Source organism: Leptodactylus fuscus, chromosome 5 (genome assembly GCF_031893055.1).
Source record: "Leptodactylus fuscus isolate aLepFus1 chromosome 5, aLepFus1.hap2, whole genome shotgun sequence".
Lineage (NCBI taxonomy): Eukaryota > Metazoa > Chordata > Amphibia > Anura > Leptodactylidae > Leptodactylus > Leptodactylus fuscus.
Genome location: NC_134269.1, coordinates 49,684,811 through 49,704,597, shown reverse-complemented (window position 1 = coordinate 49,704,597; position 19,787 = coordinate 49,684,811). Strand labels below are relative to the sequence as shown.

Sequence of the window (19,787 nt, the reverse complement as noted above, 5' to 3'; positions counted from 1 at the left end):
ATGGAGTACACAGCTGTCTGCTTCCTGCTCAATTCTCTGTGTTTTAGTTGCTAAGAACATCTTTTGGACCCCCATTGATCTGACATTAATGACCTATCCTTTCAATAGGTCATCAATATTTTTTGCCCTCAAAGACCCTTTAAGGCCCCATACACACAGTCCAATCTGGACTGGAAAATCCAGACTGCACATCAGCCACATTTCCTGGTCTTATCCTAATCATAGGCCAGGATCATTGCATGATTGTGATCTATGAAGCTGAGAGTCTCGGACTAGCTTTGAATCTACTATATACAGTACAGGAGAATGGAGCCACAAGAAAGCAGGGACTCCTAGCATCATAGATCACTGTGATACAAGGAGTCCTACCTCCTGACTAGGTTTGGACCAGGAAATCCGACCTACTGTCCATATTTTTCCATCCAGATTTCCCTGTGTATCCCCATGGGACCTTGCTGTTTTTGGAAACAGATCTCTTGATGAGTTTACCTACCCCACATAATTGGTTCTTGTATAAGTTCTGAAGTCAGGGGTAGACTGAAAGTAATTTCGGCCCCAAGGCAGTAAAAGTCATGAGCTCCTTTTTAACCAAAAGGGCCATAGTACACTTAGGTTGGGCTAACAAACTGCATTGGATAGAAAAACCATTATGGGACAATAGAGAATGCCATGGTTACCCTACCACCTCCGATGCTGGTTTATGCCAAAGGCATAAATTATGTAGGATAGGTGGGACACCTGTGGAGCCACCACAAAGGTCCAGTGTTGGGTTACCCCATTAATGAGTATTGTAAATGACTACAACTATAGTCAACCATTGGCATTGGGCCCTGGGACACTGCTTTAATGCCTGTGTGGTCAGTTCCTCACTGAGAAAAGATTCACCATATTCCAGAACACTAGTTGATTTGAGTATGCCATAAAATACTTTATAACTAGAGTTTAAGGCTTCATGCAATCTGAGTATGGTATATTCTAAGGTTCTGTTCCAAAATTTTCAGGGAAGGTCCTATTCAGATGTATCAGAACGGGAAAGGGAAATATTGGAATGGAACCATCAGAACATACAAAGATTGCAGACTCAGTTGTGAGTCGCTGTCCCCAATGAATTCCCTACTGATATAATAGTTGGGTAATAGGACATAAGAGGGGTTTTCTTTGAAAGGAAGATTACCTAGTATTCTGTATGGGTCAATGGAAAGTAGGATAAGCTTTTGCCTTTGACGGTAGCTTACTAACGGATTGGTCATGTCAAAATCTAACTGTAGTTGGGAAGAGTCAGGACACCCCCAAATACATTAGTCAGGCAGCCAGTCTTGATGAAATTGGTGTGTTTGGCCAGGACTAACGTATATGGCCACTTAAGTAGAAAGGAAACAGGAGATCTTTCTGTGGTTTGCTCTGGATTTAGGAGGCTCGAGCCTGTATAGACTCGTATTATTCCACATATGTAAGCGCTTTTTCTGGAAATAAACATAATTAAATTGGAATAAACATAAAGCTTTGCAAAGTAATAAAAAATGTTAATCCCAGACAGTAGACTGTTAAGGTTGATGCAAACCATATCATTTCCCAGAGATGTTAGCGGTTACTTTTGCAACATTGGTTTGGCCGGTTGATGTTCAAAATGTTTTAGGATTTTGAAATGGAGGAAAAAATGAAGAATGTTGTATAAAGGTAAAGTTACATATTAGTAGAAGTGAATGTTGCCATTGGAATTTATGCAATAATTCAGTTCTAAAATGACTAAATTCTTATAAGATTTATCCCTTTAAGAGGACTGTCTGCCACCTTCACCAAATACAGTCCTTGGCATCCTTTAGTAGCTGCTCTTTCACTGATTTCGACACAGTTGAAAATTTTTCTCTAGTCCCCACCATTCCTGAGCAACTAATGATAACATTTTTAGACCACAATATTCTATTTAGCCTCTCTACTGTCAAGTGGGTGGTCCTAAGGTAGAGTAGACAATCTGGGACTGCCCACCTGACAGTAGAGACTGACAGAAATGGTTGCTTGGGAATAGTGGGGGCTACAGAAAATTTTTTAACTGCAACAGAATCAGTGGAGCAGCGCCTATGAAAGGGTGGGATGCAATGAGTCGGAGTTGGTGGAGGTGTCCTCTTTAAATGAAATGTTGGTTTACGTTTTGCTTTACATGCATGGAGAATAACTGTCTTACGCTAAGTAAGAAAAAAAACATCCTCATCTTCATAACAGAAGACAAAACCTTATAGTCAATGCTTTTGTAATCTATAAATACATATACTAGACTGTATAACTGGAGCCATTCATAGATAAATAGATACCAAAAAATGCCATCTGTGTTGCCTGGTCATGCATTGACGTGTGTACTCTGTTTGTGGCTTGTAGTGTTCCACCACCTGTGGTCTTGGTGCGATGTGGCGTACTGTTATATGCAGAGAGGATGACAATGGTACATGTGATGTCAATATTAAGCCAGCTCCTGCTCGCCGCTGCTACCTACGGCCTTGTGCAACCTGGATAGTTGGGAACTGGAGCAAGGTAATTTCTAATCAACAAAGGCTTATTTACCATTACGTGAGTGCCATATACCAATGTTGTACAGTTGAGCGGCACCCACTTGCTGCACTGCCTAAACCGTCTGGTCATATGGTGTGATACAATATCTTGTATAGCATGTACTATATAGTACATTCTCCAGGCACAAACATGGATTCCGCATTAGGAGTTTGAACGAGAGCACCCCTCCCAATAATTGGGCCATTCACAACATGTTTTGATCACCTTTTTCTGCCCCACAAAAAAAAAAAAACTGGACAGAAATTGATCTGTTTTTTTAAATGGACTGTCCTCAGCTTCCATCAATTTTTTGTGTCAGTTTTTTATTGCCGTAAAATTGATCATTTAAACTGACGATGAAAGCGTGATGTGAATGGCCCCTTAGTCAGTCATGAATCTACGTATACTATGTAAGGTGAACACTTGTAACTACAACTCTATATACCTACATAGCTACATAGTGGGTTAAAAGAAGATCTAAGCCCATCAATTATAATAATTTAATACTTACACATCTAAATTGACTGAAAGGAAGGCAAAAGCCAAAGTGTTAATAACCTAGATTAAATTCACCATTAAGTGGAACAAAAAATCCCTCCTAACTCTTTCTGACAGTCAGGGTCAGCCTTGTACATTAATGCCAATAGCCCTATATTTTGTGGTTTACATGGAAGATATCTGTCTCTTCTTTTAACGCTCGCCAGACCTTACCAGATCCAATGGGAGCATGTTCTATAATTTTATATTAAAGTAAAGTGTTCAAACTTGTGCTTTAAAAAAAACCAAAAAAACAAACAAACCACGATCACTATTCAGGCAACTGTAGATATGTTTTTGTAGGTTTTTTCCATCCCGCTGCATTTCTCTTCAAAATCCATTTTTCCTTCTTCTTTGCCTGCTAAGTGACTGGGCTTCCCCTGCTCCCTCTCCCCTCTCACAGCATGGAGTCTTACGAAGATAAAGGGAAGCAGCAGCTGCATCTCTCCCCTCCTTGTCCTCTACTGTATTGAGAAAATAGATTTCTTTGAGCATGAGGACTTTTTGGGCATTTAAAGTGATCCTGCAGTCGTGGGAAAGGGAGCTATAGGCTGCTCACATGTACAATTGATTTATAAAATAGAAAATATATCAGTAGGTACTCCTTCTGGTGCAAACATACCATTATTTCAAGTATGTTCTTAAGAGAGGCAGAGATCGCTTAAAGGTGTTTTCTGAGTTACAGATGTTGATGAGCTATACTTAGGATAGGTCATCAATTCAGATCAGTGGGTGGCTGACACTTGACACCCCCACCAGTCACCTGTTCCCAGTAGCCACCAACCGCAGAGCTAACGCAGAGAATGGAGCTGAAGCACTGCTCTGTTCTTTGTGCAGTGGCCTGGCTGGGTTACAGTAGTTGAGCTCCTATTTAAAGGGTATCTGAGTTGAAATATCTGAAAAGTCTGTTCTCTGGCTGTATACGCCTTCATGCATGGTGTCCAATCTCTTTTTCTGCAGCTAATAGCCCTATTATGACTGCAGCATATTTTGCATTTTTCTCTGAGGCAGGGGGCAAGTACACTACAGAGCAGTCTGCCCTCCCATCTATTACATAATAGAACATAATATAGGAGATCCAGGAACAGTGGACTCTATATACAGGTTATAATACAGCTACAAAGATCCCAGACATACAAGTAGAAAGATCTCAGCACAAACAAGAAAGCTGCTTGCTGTCCATGACTAACATCTCATCAGCAATAACACAAGCAGCTACTCAGAAGTAGACAGACTCTCCTTACACTCACTATTGGGTGTGTGAAGCTGCAGACTCTTCTCTGAACAGTGGACAGGAAGGGATCACAGAAACAGATCTATGTGCCTGCAGAGCATGCAGAGGTTGTGAAGAGAGACCTGTCCCTCCTCCCTCCGCTTTCTGTGTTCCATCTTCAGCCTGTTGGTTCCAGTAGCAAGCAGCAAATTAGCAAGGAGGGAGACACCTAGTGGCAGAACCGTTAGAGAGGTGTCAGAGAACAAAAACGTTTTAAAATAACATCACATGATGTAAGTTGTCCGAAAAGTTAGTGAGAATTTAAGTAGTCTGCAAAGCCTCTTCAAATGTTATCGGTATACTTTTTTTTGTACATCATTTTCTTGGTTTCTTTGGTACAAATTTACATTTAACTGAAAATCCTTCATAAAATCTCATTTATTTTTATAGTGTTCAAGCAGTTGTGGGACTGGAGTTCGGGTCAGAGATGTTCAATGTGTAGACATGCGGGACAAGAGGCAGTTGAGACCCTTCCATTGTCAGAGTACTGTCTACAAGCCACGGATCCAGATGGTTTGTCTTGAGCAGAAGTGTATGGAGTGGTATGTTTCGTCTTGGAGGGAGGTAAGTCGTTGGGGCAAGGACATGTAGACATCCCCTCCATCACAAAATAAATACACTATGTACACAGCTACCTTATTCTCTAATCATAAGTAGAAATGGGGGTTCATTGTTATTAATAGTGTGAATTGAAATCAAATATTGGGTATGAATTGGTGGCCTACAAAGCCACGTGGCTCTAAAAATAGTGTTCCCTTCTGTGTCACTTCAGTGCTCAGAGGAGTGTGGTGGGGGCATGCAGCAGAGGTTGGTCACCTGTCCCCAGGTTGGTCGCTGTGATGAAAGTCTGAAGCCAAACAGCACCCGTTCTTGCAATGATCACCCTTGCACTACATGGGCTGTGGGGCCATGGGGTCAGGTAAGTGGCACAAACTTTTTGATCTTTTCTTTACTAAAGGGGACTTTACTTCCCCATATTAACTTTCTGTTAAAAAGCTGCCATACTAACCAGCTTCACCCAAAACAAATTGCATTGGGGGGCATTTATGTACCCCTTCACAATCCTTTTACTCTCTCTTTTCCTATTTGGGCTGTATTCACGCTTTGGCTGCACACAGTGCACAGCTTCCTGCGGAGGGGGTATCCAGCGTCGCCAGGTGAAATGTGTGAACAAAAGAACTGGGGCTGCAGAGGAAGATAATAATCTGTGCGACCACGAGCCATGGCCCGAGAACCTCCAGAAATGTAACCCACAAGACTGCCAGCAAAACAATGCCAGTAAGTTTCTCTCACTTCTGAGGCAACATGTCCAATAAGCAGGTGTCCTTTATACCTCCCTCCTGACACATTCCTCCTAACAAGTATATTCCTGAGTGGGACTGAGAAACCTTAAACATAAAAATACATCATCAATAGAACGTGTCATGAAATGTATGGTAGAAGTAGAAGTAAAGTATAATAGAATAGTAATCATGTTACTGTAACCCCCAGCAATCATCTGTTATCAGTGCAGGGAATCGGTAGTAAGTGTTCAGTTCTCCTGCAGCGCCTTCACAGGGGAAAAGAAGTATTACAGTTCTCAGTGAAAATAACTTATCTTATAATACATGGAGGTGTTTAGTCAGACTACCTTTGCAGAGGCACTCCTAGCTCGATTATAGTAAAGGTACTCCCTTCTATTAGCATAAGACAATGTAAAATTACATTTTAAAGTATGACAACCCCTTCAAAGTTCAGGTCCTGTTTTGCACTGCCATAAAATCTACATGTAACTGAAGTAGACAAAGTTTCAGCATTAGCTATTGTAACATGGTTTTGTGACTGGACTTATTTTCCACATTTCATTAATATTTTATTTGAATCTATCTATCTATCTATCTATCTATCTATCTATCTATCTATCTATCTATCTATCAATCTATCTATCTATCTATCTATCTCCTATCTATCTATCTATCTATCTATTTCCTATCTATCATCTATCTATCTATCTATCTATCTATCTATCTATCTATCTATCTATCTATCTATCTATCTATCTATGTCCCCTGTTATTTTCGTCACCAATATCCCTCCACTTTCAGAAGGTGGGCCTTATAGGCTAGCATCATTGCTGGACAGTGTGGAAGTCTCCCCCTAACTGTACTCATCCATAGCCTTGGACTATCAGGGGGATGATGCTAGGCTGTAAGTCCCACCCTTTTGACAATGAAGGGATATTGGTGTCAGAACTAATGACATCCCGGCTGAATTCAGCACACTGTCACTTTCTAGCAGAATATAATAGCACTCCAATCTCCAAGGATATGAGAGGTCTTCTTTAATGCATGTTAGTAATAAAGGTAGGATATCATTTAAAAAAAAGTTATGAAAGCTTTCCTATAAAATGAAGCAGTGGGGTCCTAGATCTAACAGCAAAGGAAAGTACTAAACATTGAGACGGAGAGATTTGTATAACTTGCAGAATATCTGCAATTATTTCCAAGTACAAATCATTAGCTCCTTACTTTGTAACACATGGCGTGCCGGCCAGCTGGCATCTGAATCACTCCTAATTTGGCTATACCCTTATGCCCATGTTTCCCAGTCAATGTGTTACAAGACATATTTCTGTTGCGACAATCTTAGACTGGCCAACTGGCATCACAGTCACTTCTAATTTAGCCGTAGCCTACGCCAATGATTCCCAGATGGTGTGTCCTGGGGATATGTCTGTGATGTGGCTGGATGTGTCACAACAATATCTGGGTAAAATACCATTCACACGAAAATATTTTTCTGAAGTCGACTCTCCTGACTTATTAGGTTTAGTAACTACTTGTTTTCCCCATTAAATAACATATTTTCATATAATTCTGAGTAGATCCTCTGTTATTCCTCATAAATAATTATGAATAAATTGACAACTGGGTGTTAACATTCCCTTGTCAGAGGAGTGTGACCCTACACAGTCTGATGCTTACAGCACTCATTGGACAGTATAAGAGTACACAGGGAGGGGCCACACGGTGGCTCAGTGGTTAGCACTGCAGCCTTGCAGCGCTGGAGTCCTGGTGTTCAAATCTCGCCAAGGACAAAAAAACATCTGCAAGGAGTTTGTATGTTCTCCCCGTGTTTGCATGGATTTCCATCCCATACTCCAAAAAAGACATACTGATAGGGAAAAATGTACATTGTGAGCTCTATGTGGGGCTCATAATCTACATTTAAAAAAAAAAAAAAAAAGAGTACACAGGGATACATCTAAACTGGTAACACCCAGTTGTCAATTTATTCATGAATTTTCAGGACAAATAACAAAGGACAATACAGAGGTCTAAGGAAAGATTTTCGGATTTATTATTATTATTATTATTTATTATTATTATTATATGTTATATATAATATAATTTTTTAAAATATATTATTATTTTTATTATTTATGTTCAATACAGATTTCTGCTAACACAGACATGTCAGGAGAGGTGACTTCAGAAAAATATTTTCATGTGAATGGTATTTTAGCCAGTTATTGCTGTGACACATCCAGCCAGTTCTGACAATTATATAGATATATCCCCGGGGCACTCCGTCTGGAAATCATTGGTGTAGGTTATGGATAAATTAGAAGTGACAAGTCTTCTTTAAAGCAGATAAGAACAGGAGGAATTTGAAGAAGAGCTTGAGGCAGTCTTCAAATACTGGCCCTGGGGAACCTGCAGGCAAAGCCAAAGTTACATGTTTCACAGCTGAATACGGGATTCAGGACAAAATTTGCAACTGATTTTGAGCCGGAATCTACAGAACCGAACCTACAGTGAATTCTTGATAGTGATGGTTACGTAAGCTAAGGAGTTTAATCCACCTTAGTGTGGTTAGGGTAATCTGTGCGTCTCCTTGGTTTATAGATCAGATGGAAGCTGCAATCTCAATACTGATGCCAGGGCTTATGGGCCCCCTAAGGCTCCTGGGCCCTGGTGCGACTGCACCCTCTGCACCCCCTCAAGTTATGTTCTGCTTAAACTGTTATATAAAGGGGTTTCCTGGTATAGCCATAGGGTGTGCTGTGGCTGTATAAGGGCGAGCAGTGTAAGTAAATCACGCTGTATCTGTAGCGTGTCTGTACTGTATGTTTTCCACATCTGTTGATGATAACTACAAATACTTTTCAGCAGTCCTGTCTGATAAATCTCCAGAGCACCTATAAAAATAGATGAAATGCTAGCCTGACATAACTTATTAGGACAGAGCTGTGAACATGATAGATGTATATAGTGGTCATATAACACAGGTGGCGAAGGAAGGCATTCCAGGGATGGAACAATGTAGAATTATTAGAATACCAATACATTGTAGTATATCATTCTTTAAAGGGAAAGCATAGCTTAACTAATTTTTATTGTTTCCGTGCACTTACAATGATCATTAAAAAAAACACATAATTTTTCATATCTGCAGACCTGTATGTTTCCATGGTAACAGACTACAAACAAACCCTGTGTAGTCTGATCCTGCAGTCACAATAACGTCATTCTGTCCTCTACTTCTTGCTAGGGGTGGAAAGGAATAGCAATAGAACTGCAAGTCAAATTTTGTTATTTAACCTAAATTGGCCCAATATTCTATGCAGATCAATTTACAATATACTGCAATATACTGTATCAGTAGAATATTTAGAGTATAATATATGGCATATAGTAGATGGGATAGGGGGCAATGATATAGCTTTTTCATTAGGGGGCGGCAGCTTCAATTTATACCTCTGGTTGGAGCTCAGTTTTTGTGATCTAGAGCTCCAAAGGGGAAATTTAAAGGGGTCGTCCGGTATAGAATGATCTTTCTAATCTGAGCTAGGGAGGGGGTTTGAGTGAAAAAGGGAGGTAGCGAGAGAGGGAGGGAGAGGGAGTTGGCCATTAGTGAAGCGCAAGGCATCACTATGTAGGAAAACAGATCAGGAAGCTACACCAGTAAACAAATGCAGAAGATTCCAGGAACTCCCAGAGAAACCAAGAAATCACTCAAAACACTGCTAAAAGTATTTGGTTGTACTTATTAACCTATTAATAGGACTAACAGACCTTATTTTTTACTGAAAAAAACCCTTTATGAATTGACTTGAACTTAATAATAAAACAATATATAGTAAATCCTAAAACTCCTCCTTGAATTGTCCTTGAAGATGGATAGTCACATTAATAAAATTCACAATGAATTGAAGTATTGTATTGTATGCTTTAATCTACATTCAATCATGTCATAGCAATAACCTGATATATTAGCTGTATCACTACAAGCATAGACCAGCTTAGTGTCAGGAAATGTGGTTGCCCCTAGAACGTCTTTGATGTTTTTGGCGCTCATACTGTTTATTTTGCCCTTAGGTGCTACATTATAGATATCCGATTGTTTATGATGTTTTTGGGTTACAATGAAGCTTTGAGGAATCAAGATTTCCCAAGGCTTTATTCTCTCTGTTGGCATTGATTCTATTGATAATATATTGTTTATAAGGTAATTCTCCAATAGTTTAGCCAAGACGTCTGCACTCTAAGCACATGCTGGATGATCTTGTGGTACTTCCCTTTAATAAAGACTATAGCTTCATGACATACCATACTGCTGAGTCCCATCATGAGTGGGCCATAATGGAGTAGGCAGAAGGTGACCTGAGGATACATAACGCATTGTGTGGGCTTAGCGATGGACGGCTAGTATTGTGCAGTATTTGTCCTTCTTTCCAGACGTCATTTGTACACAATATTGGCAATTCTAAGACTTAGGCAGCAAACCAAGAGAAAATGTAAATGACTATATCATCTGACTCATGAACCTCTGCAGCGTGTAGTTAATCTTTATACCCAAACTGTTAACACATTACCTATGACCTAGTTTGCCTGTTTGCCTATTTGCTGTACAGGGTTGATAAAGAGCATAGACACTACTTCTACTGATCTACTGCGGGTATTACAGCATGTGAGCCAGCGAAGCAGTTAGTATTACAGCATTAAATGGGTTAATACTTTACATTACAAAATACCAGATGTGGGAAACAAAGTCCCTGCTGACACCTAGCACTGACCCCCGCCTTTTATCACATGTAAAAGCAAAGCATGTTACAGTGCCGTACTAGAACCTGGACCTTCTGTCCTTAAAGGGATTTTCTGGGACTATGATATTGATGACCTGTGAGTAGGACAAATCATCAATATCAGATTGGTGTGAGTCTGACACCCAAGCTGGTGGATTTGTTAAGTAGTGTGGCCAGTAGCATAACTAGGAATGGTGGGGCACCGTGGTGAACGTTGGACATGGGGGCCCCTTCCGACCGACACTGAAGACCCCAACCGACCGACCCCCCCCCCCACCTATTATGCTCTATAGTGGCCCCTGCACACAGTATTATGCCCCATAGTAGTCCTTGAACACAGTATTATGCCCCATAGTGGCCCCTGCACACAGTATTATGCCCCATAGTGCCCCCTCCACACAGTATTATCCCCCATAGTGGCCCCTGCACACAGTATTATTCTCCATATTGGCCCCTGTACACAGTATTATTCCCCATAGTGACTCCTGCACACAGTATTATCCCCCATAGTGGCCCCTGCACACAGTATTATTCCCCATAGTGGCCCCTTCACACAGTATTATGCCCCATAGTGGCCCCTGCACACAGTATTATACCCCATAGTGACCCCTGCACACAGTATTATAACCCATAGTGGCCCCTGCACACAGTATTATAACCCATAGTGGCCCCTGCACACAGTATTATAACCCATAGTGGCCCCTGCACACAGTATTATGCCACATAGTGGCCCCTGCACACAGTATTATTCCCCATAGTGGCCCCTGCACACAGTATTATGCCACATAGTGGCCCCTGCACACAGTATTATGCCACATAGTGGCCCCTGCACACAGTATTATGCCCCATAGTGACCCTTGCACACAGTATTATAACCCATAGTGGCCCCTGCACACAGTATTATGCCCCACTGTGGACACCCATGAAAAATTATTATACTCTGTAACAGTGTTTTTTATGTTCCCTTACCTCTCCTGGGCCTCCGATCATTATACTCGGGGCCCCTAATGTCCCAGACCCTGTGGCAGCTGCTACCGCTGCTACCCCGGTAGTTATGCACCTGAGTGTGGCCTCCTTACTGCATACCAGGCACAGTATTGTACGTTGTATAGTGGCAATGCTTGGTACTGCAGCTCTGTTTAATTTATTTTAATGGGTCTGAGCTGCACCATGGCAATGTGATCTAATAGAGTAAAGAGTAAAGAGCTCTCACCAGATCACTGTTTTATTTTCAATCCTCTGATCAGCAGAATCTAATATTGATGATTGATCCTAACAAGAGGCCATCAATATCATAGTCCTAGGAGACCCCTTTAAAGAGCACCTTTCACCACTTATTCTAATTCCAATTCTTTGCCTATATCATTAGGTGGCGCTCCACTGATTCTGGCACAGTTGGAATTTTTTCTCTAGCTCCCACCATTCCTGAGCAATCAGTGTTGCTAGTGTCTAAACCAGTGCCGCACCTCCCATGAGGCGACCTGAAGCGAGCGCTTCAGGCGGCACTATGCCAGGGCCTCAGGTAGGGCGGCATTTTTTGCTAACCTAAGCCAGTCCAGGACAAGCTGTCCTGGACTGGCTTATCACCGAGCGGTGGTTTGGGGAGGCCACTGGAGCAGCGCTGCTCCAGCAGCCTCCCCTCACGCTCAGGCAGAGAGCAGGCAGTCTCCGGGCCTACTCTCTGCCGGCGAACGGGGCTAAGCCCCGCCCCTTCACTCGGCCACGCCCCCGATCCGCCCGGCCACCCCCCGATCCGCCCCCTCCTCCCGGCGGGGGGGGGGGGCGGCTTTCTGCAGTTAGCCTCGGGCGGCGAAAGGAGCAGGCTCACCCCCGGTCTGAACCCAAATTGCTAATTACTGTACATTCTCTAATAGTAAGGGCCCACCCACCCTGACTATAGGGAGATTAATTAGCATATTGGGTGTTGAAACTAACATCATGGATTGCTTAAGAATGGTGAGGGATAGAGAAAAAATTCTAACTGTGCTAGAGTCAGTGACACAGTACCAAGGTTCAAGTATCAAGGGTCCAGAGCAGCGCCTCCAAGAGGCCATCAATATCGTAGTCCTGGAAGACCCCTTTAAAGAGAACCCTTCACCACCTCTAGTAATTCCAACTCTTTCCCCCAGTCAAGGAGACGTCAGGCAGGGGACAGATGGGTGGAAGACGGAGCCTGCTTACTCTGTGAACCCTGCCTTATCTCTCACCACTCCGCTCTGTCAGCTATTAATTAATAAATGAAGCCTTAAATAGGAATCAACTTGTTTGCAAATATTTATTTTCACATTTCTGGAATCAGCAGAACATTTTATAAATAGTGAAAAGTCCATTTATATAAAAATAACCTTTGTTCTCTAGGGAAAAACTTTTTCGCGAACTGTTGGAAGCCTGTCCAAATCTCTCAAGGTCGAATCTTTGTGGCTTTGGAGTTAGAAAAACAAATAAAACCACAGGTTTATAAGCCAATAACTCATAATTAAAGGGATAGTCCAAAAATATATGCGTTTATTTTTGAGCAAGTCTATAGGAGCCAAGTTCTAGTTCTTGAACCTCCCTGGTAATTTCCAAGGACGACATCGCAGCCTGATTTTACCTTTGTGATGTAGCAGTTTCCTTTAGTTTGTCAAAAAATATTCCAAGACCCATAACTATTTTATTTTATAACATAACCATAGGAGTGCTTGCATTTTGCAGAGTTGTATTTCAGGTACACATAATGTGCCAAAGGATTATAGTGACACAATTGTATTTAGTTTGTAGAATACTTTAATTTAATTTTATATTTTATAATATTATTACCATATACTGTATACTCGAGTATAAGCCGACCCGAATATAAGCCGAGGCCCCTAATTTTACCACAAAAAACTGGGCAAACTTATTGACTCGACTATAAGCCGAGGGGGGGAAATGCAGCAGCTACTGGAAAATTTCCCATAAGCATCTCTATAGGACTTGAAAAAATATCAAAAAGATGTGTGCATTAGACCCTACAAGATGGAAAAAGCTCTAAAAATGCTCGTAGCCTTATAAAACAAGATGAAAAATTCTTCTATTAATCTAGTTTTCAATGTTTGTTTGGATTGGAAATTGCTCCAGTTATAATTCCCATTAATAATAGTAGAAAACAATGCAGAGGATTAGAAAGCTTTGAAGACTTCTTCCATGTAAACTTCAGATTCCCAGCACAGGAAATATATCCGGTCCTTTTCACACATTCGAGGCACGCCACCTCCAGTTTCCTGGATATTCTGTCTTAATAAAGATCTCTGTGGAGACTGCTGGCTATCATTGGATGTGCCGATGGCTTCACTTGGAGCCCACTAAGATCCAAATGCATTTACAGATGGCAAAGTTACGAGAGTATAGGAAACAAAATAATATGGCGGGTCAGATTCTAGGTCTACATCAAGCCCAGGTTGGGCTCATTCATTTGGTAGCAGAGCTCAGCATGTCTTGTCCAGTTACTTGACTCACTCTATTGGCAGAGCTGTATTGGGTGCTGTACCCCATTGGCTTATAACCTGGTTATAATAAGATATAAGAACTTTCTGTAATTGAAAAGTTCATTGTAAACATCTGTTCAGATTTATTCTATGGTACGTGGAATGGTTTCGCCATGGCCCACTCAGATGTATGTGACCCTTCTACAAATAATCTGTTTCATATGGATCTACCAATTATAGGAGCTCCGTGGGGTGCAGAAATTTCCATAAGTCAGAAAATGTAATGGCCCTTTATATCCAGAAGACATCTATTAATGGAGTTATCCAATGGAGTTATCCAATGAGAATAAAAACTTCCTGGTCCACGTTTCTTGCCACTCAGACCCCACCATCTCCTGCCTGTGCCTCCCTGTGGAGTGAGAGTTGATCATCCCACTGCTATGACATCACCCTAAGCAGCAAGAGCAGTGCTCCCAGGGCTGAAGGCCCGCCCCCAGTGCACCAATTTCCTACTTTGGATAATATTTTAAAGTTGATTTTTTCCAAATCTACACAAGTAACACATATAATAAAGATATATTAATCACTGTATTACTGTAACCTGGTGGTAGCAGTTGAATATTCATGAGGAGGTGGTAGACTCCCTTTAAAGATTTATTCTTGCTCATGTGCCTTTCTGTACAGTCCACAACACTGAAAGTGCCATAATAGAATTAGATGATACATTCCAATAGAAAACCAACCCTGTTACTTCCCCACCAGACCGTGAACACATAAACTCTTTCAGGCTTCTTTAAATTCCACATATGTAACTTGTAGAAATGTTAGAAAACCTAATCCACTGTGTGAGCAGTCGTAGCTGGAAGGCATGACCACCAAAGTACATTTGTATGTTTGTAGAAGTTACATTCAGAGAAAGAGCCAAGTGTGTCAATGGAAACCGGGTGAGACCGCGAGGCCAGCAGGAACCTCATTAAAGGTGTCTAATGGATCTCCTAAAATGACATCATCATTAAAGAGGTCCTTTCACCACTTACAAAAGTCCAGATGTTTGCATCATTTAATAGGTGCTGCTCCATGATTCCAGCACAGTTGGGATTTTTTCTCTAGCCCCCACCGTCCCTGAGCAATCAATGCTGTTAGTTTTGGTGGCTGATATGCTATCTAGTCTTTGTACTGTCAGGAGGGCAGTGTCAGGTAGGGGTGTGATTCTGAGCTCTAACATTGGCTGTCTCTGATTGGAGCTCTGAATCACACCCCCTGCCTGACACCGCCCACCTGACATTACAGAACTTAAATTGCACAACAGTCACCAAAACTACCTGCACTTTTACAGTTTTGGAAATTTAAGTATATATAGAATTTTTGAAGGATTTTCTCTAACCATCTAAGTGGTGAATGTCTTTTGTCTTGATCTGTTGCCAATGGATCTGACCATTATTGTGGGAACTTTAAGAAATCCATCCATGAAGATCCAGATAATAATAGACTCGTGGACATTTGGAATGTACTACTAATGGGAATCCTGGTGATGGGACAGGGGTTTATTTCAAGTTCTGCAATGGGGCTCCATGCATACTTGCCCCTGGTAATAGTATCTTTTACAATAATGCTATAAAGCAAAGCCTACCCTTTGTGATCAGTTAAAAGCTAGACCAGGGTTAGGCAACCTTCAGCACTCCAGATGATGTAAAACTACAACTCCCAGCACGCATACTTGCTCTGCTATTCTGGGAAATCCCATGGAAGTAAATGGAGCATGTTAGGGGTTGTAGATTCACAGCAGCTGAAGTGCCAAAGATTGTTGACCCCTGAGCTAGACGTTACTCTCCTACCACAACCAAAGAGTAAAGCGTGGGTGTATTGTTTTTTTTTTGTGGGGTCCCTGGGTATTATACAAAAGTATCTCTGGTCCTTAGCAAGCTGCCACCTACATCGGGAGCACTCCTAATCATCTCTCCATAGATGACTGTATGGGGGGATAAAAGTGTGAACAATGGGGAGACTACTTAAAATGATCTGAAGTCAAACTGGTTAGGTGGCAGTCAGCACCGCACCTCCCATGAGGCGACCTGAAGCGAGCGCTTCAGGCAGTGCTATGTCAGGACCCCAGGGAGGGCGGCATTTTTGATTACCTAAGCCAGTCCAAGACAAGCTGTCCTGGACTGGCTTAGCACTGAGCGGTGGTTTGGGGAGGCCACTGCTCCAGCAGCCTCCCCTCACGCTCAGGCAGAGAGCAGGTCCTCTCCGTGCCTGCTCTCTGCCTGCAAACGGCACTAAGCCCCACCCTCTTCACTCGGCCACACCCATTCGCTCCGCCCCCTCCTCCGGGGGGGGGGGGCGGCTTTCTGTAGTTCGCCTCGGGCGGCGAAAGGGGTAGGTTCACCCTTGGTGGCAGTATCACTGCATGCACATTTACATTTTTATTTGCACTACTGTTCTTTGCACTATGTAATATTTATATGATTTGATAACATAAGCTTCTTTTTACCCTCATTCACTGAATTCCTACTATTCTTCTTGAAGGTCTTCAGTGTACCCGTGACCGCCTCACATTCAGCTTCTGCCGGACATTGAGGATCCTAGGCCGTTGTTCCCTGCCTACAGTCCAAGCTCAATGCTGCCAGACTTGCCAATCCCATAATCCAAGCTCTCGTGAACTAACTAATCAACGGGCATCCCGGAGGTGAGGATGATAGCCATGTCTCTAATCTCAGGGACCAAACAACTCTACACACTTGGTTATCTCAATCTCTTCTGAAGAAGGTCCGTAGATCCGTCCCTGCAGATTTTCTGCTCTCTAAAAGGGATAGAAGAGAGCGGCATTGCATTTAGGAATGGTTTGACTTTTCGCTTCCTGTGTGCCATAAGCAGGTATCCCATCCAAAAATACAGTCTTTGGATTTTTGGTGCTATGGTCTGCACGTGACCTCTTATGAAACTCTTAATTCACTGGCTGGCCAGTGGAGGAAACTAATTCTCCTTATAAAATTCTGCTTCTTGGTGCTGTAGGTTCCTTAAGGATTAGTAACAAACTTCTATGGTATACTCTATGATAATGTTGCATCCTAAAGACAAGAGGAAGTCTATGTTCACTTTCTGGCCTATACTATTCACTTCTGTAGCATTGTGCACTGTTTATGATGTGGGTTTCTGCAACACGAGCCCGTCACTGCTGAAACCGTCTGGAATGAAGAGTAAAATTTGTGACAAGGACTTGTGAAAGTCAAGATCTTTATGGTGACAAATCCAAAATGACTCGTAGTTGGAATCACCTGCATATACCAATGTACACATCCGTCTGCATTACATGACCACTTCTGTAGCATCCTCGGCCATACGCACATAAGTTGCTGCCTAACTGGACCAAGAACTGGCCTCATAGTTGCATAAGCCTCTGCCATACTGGAAATTGTGTCCTTTGCACTATGAACCATACCTCATGCATTAATCTACAGAAAACCATGCCATACTACTCTGTGTGGCGCTGAAGAGTTGAGGGCATTAAGACTGTCAATGTAAAGGATTCAGATACGTAGCAAAGCAATGATAACAACCATGTATTACACTGTTGTGGTGGGGAAAATCGGTGCTTGGAGGCTGCCTGCGCACTACATGGCCAACTATCAGATGCACTGGTCCAGTTATGTCTACAGCTCTGGAAATTGGTGCTATGATGCCATAATCGCCTTTATAAAGACATGCCCCTGGTGCCAGTACCCAATAAGAGGCATGCCCTATTTTCAATACACATTTTGTATGCCAATTAAATCTAAACTTTTTTCATTGTCAATGCATTACTCTCTATGATAAATACATACACCGCTGGTTACCATATTATCCCCAAATAGTGTTTGCACCTAATTCATTCACAATAATACCTATTCTGCTCATTGGTCTCTTCTCCCTCTTTATGACATGCTTATTAGGGGATTGCTTAAAGGGGTATTCTGGTTACAACAAGTTACCCCTACTGCAGCTCCTTTAAGTTCAGTGGGATGTCACAGTCCCATTGAACTGAATAGAGCAGCGGCACACAGCTCTATCAAGTGGGGGCACAAGAGGACCATGTTCATGATCATGCGGGCCACAGTGGTTAGATTCCTATGGTTTCGCAAGATAGTCCCTGTCCTCTGGATTGGGGGGTAATTTGTTGTTATCAGAATACCCCTTCGATAGGCAAGTTGTGGTCAAATATTTGGACCTTTTTGTTTTATTTGTGTTTAACCCTTTTAAGTCTATGGGGTCTGCAGGGTTTTTGCCCAAAAAATGCAGAAAGGTCCCGTTTCCACATTTTTCAAGCGCAATTGGGGAAAAAATCCCCAAACGGAAACCAAGAAAAGGTGTGAATCCAGGCTTAGTGATATTTGTTTTGGTTGCACATATTTTTGCAACAAATCTGCTGTTTGTGAACATACCCTAATCAGGGTACCATGATCAGGACAGTAGTGAGCGGACAATCAAGGTTCCTATTGAATTAGATGGCAAGCACTGTAAGGACATAGAAAGCGTATTGTATACCCTTTATACAAAGTATAACATTATTACTTTTTTGTTTTATTCACGTTTTACCACTTACAATGTACCTCTTAATGACGGTATTCATTAGAAAAAGGCGGTCATAGAGTAAAACAAAAATTGTTTGGGTCTAAATTGTAAAAGATTTGGCTAAGAGCAGGAAGCGATAAAATAAGAAAACAAGACTCATCTGTTCCATCCTCTTCTTCTCCTGTGGTCCCTGCTGGTCTTTGTTTGCTAGTCTTGCAGCGATGACGTTTCGACATATGTGACAGCCAACCACTTGTCTCACTGGTCCTGTACAAACATGACCACCAAGCCCAGTGATTGTCTATGGTGGTCATGTGCATGTATGGAACCTCAACACTGCACCAAAGCATAGACAAACTGGCAACAAACATTATGGGAATGAACAGGTGAGTATTTTTTTTAACTTTTCATCACATGAATGATTCTGTCCCGGAAATGAGGACATTATAAAACCCATTGTTATTACAGGATGTTCTTTCCAAAAGGGGTTTTCACCACAACCAGTGAATAATAATTTCTGCTTTGCAACGACATGATCTCTTTATTATTTTAATCTCTCTTCTGCTTGTGCGTTGGGTGTGTGACGGGACCCCGGCCAGGAGAAGTGAGGTTCTGCACCACAGCTGGGACACAGGATGATCTCTGATGGATTCTCGGAGGAGCGGGGCTCAGCACTCAGCACACAATAGGTGTATTTATAGCTTTACAAAGCTCTGGGTCAGTCGGATGTGCAAAAATATATGGAAAGAAAAAAAAAAAACGAAACAAAGGACAGAGTCCCATATGAGCTCACGGGCCTTCCTTGCTTCCTCCGCAGTCTCATAAACACTGGCTTTTTTCATCCTCCTCATGACTTAAACAGTTCTATCCCTAGAATCTCATCCTACAAAAGCTCAACTGTTCAGAGAGCGTTTCATCTACTTGTATCCTGTGCAGCAGAAAAACTGGAGCGTATTATACAGTGACCCAGGCGCAACGACATATGGCTCCGAATAACACCTCATTGAAGTGAACCTATTACCTACATCGTAGTGTTAATTTAGTAGGAACCAGAGCTAGCCCATAAGCATCTCTAAAATGTAAAACTTTTTGTTTTATTAAAAGTCGTGAAGATGAGGAGCCATAGTTATATAAAAATTGAGACAAATAATGTGTTTTGTTATTTGGAACTGGTGCAATAATCTTGCATTCCCAAAACCAACAGGCTTGAAAACGGCACTGCCCCTTTAAAGGTAGGTATATGTGCCCTTAGACTAGGGCTACACATCAATGTATTGTGCAAAAAAAAAAAGTCAATTTTGACCAAAAGGCTAGGGCCAAACAGCGGCCCCATTCACTTATATTAGTAAAGGAGTAGCAGGGTGACCCGGGG

General features: G+C 42.0%; 1 protein-coding gene across 2 annotated transcripts in view; it reads left to right on the top strand.

Moving 5' to 3' along the window:
* Positions 1–17,697, top strand: part of ADAMTS7 (ADAM metallopeptidase with thrombospondin type 1 motif 7) — a 62,643-nt gene extending 44,946 nt beyond the window's left edge. The window contains exons 20-24 of one of the 2 annotated variants that reach the window (XM_075273127.1): positions 2,374–2,526; positions 4,745–4,918; positions 5,127–5,273; positions 5,473–5,632; positions 16,394–17,697. In XM_075273127.1, coding sequence (XP_075129228.1) covers positions 2,374–2,526; positions 4,745–4,918; positions 5,127–5,273; positions 5,473–5,632; positions 16,394–16,557 — 798 coding nt within the window. In that variant the 3' untranslated portion in view covers positions 16,558–17,697. The remainder of the gene's footprint in view (positions 1–2,373; positions 2,527–4,744; positions 4,919–5,126; positions 5,274–5,472; positions 5,633–16,393) is intronic. The other variant, XM_075273128.1, reaches the window with a different exon arrangement.
* The last annotated feature ends 2,090 nt before the right edge of the window (positions 17,698–19,787 follow it).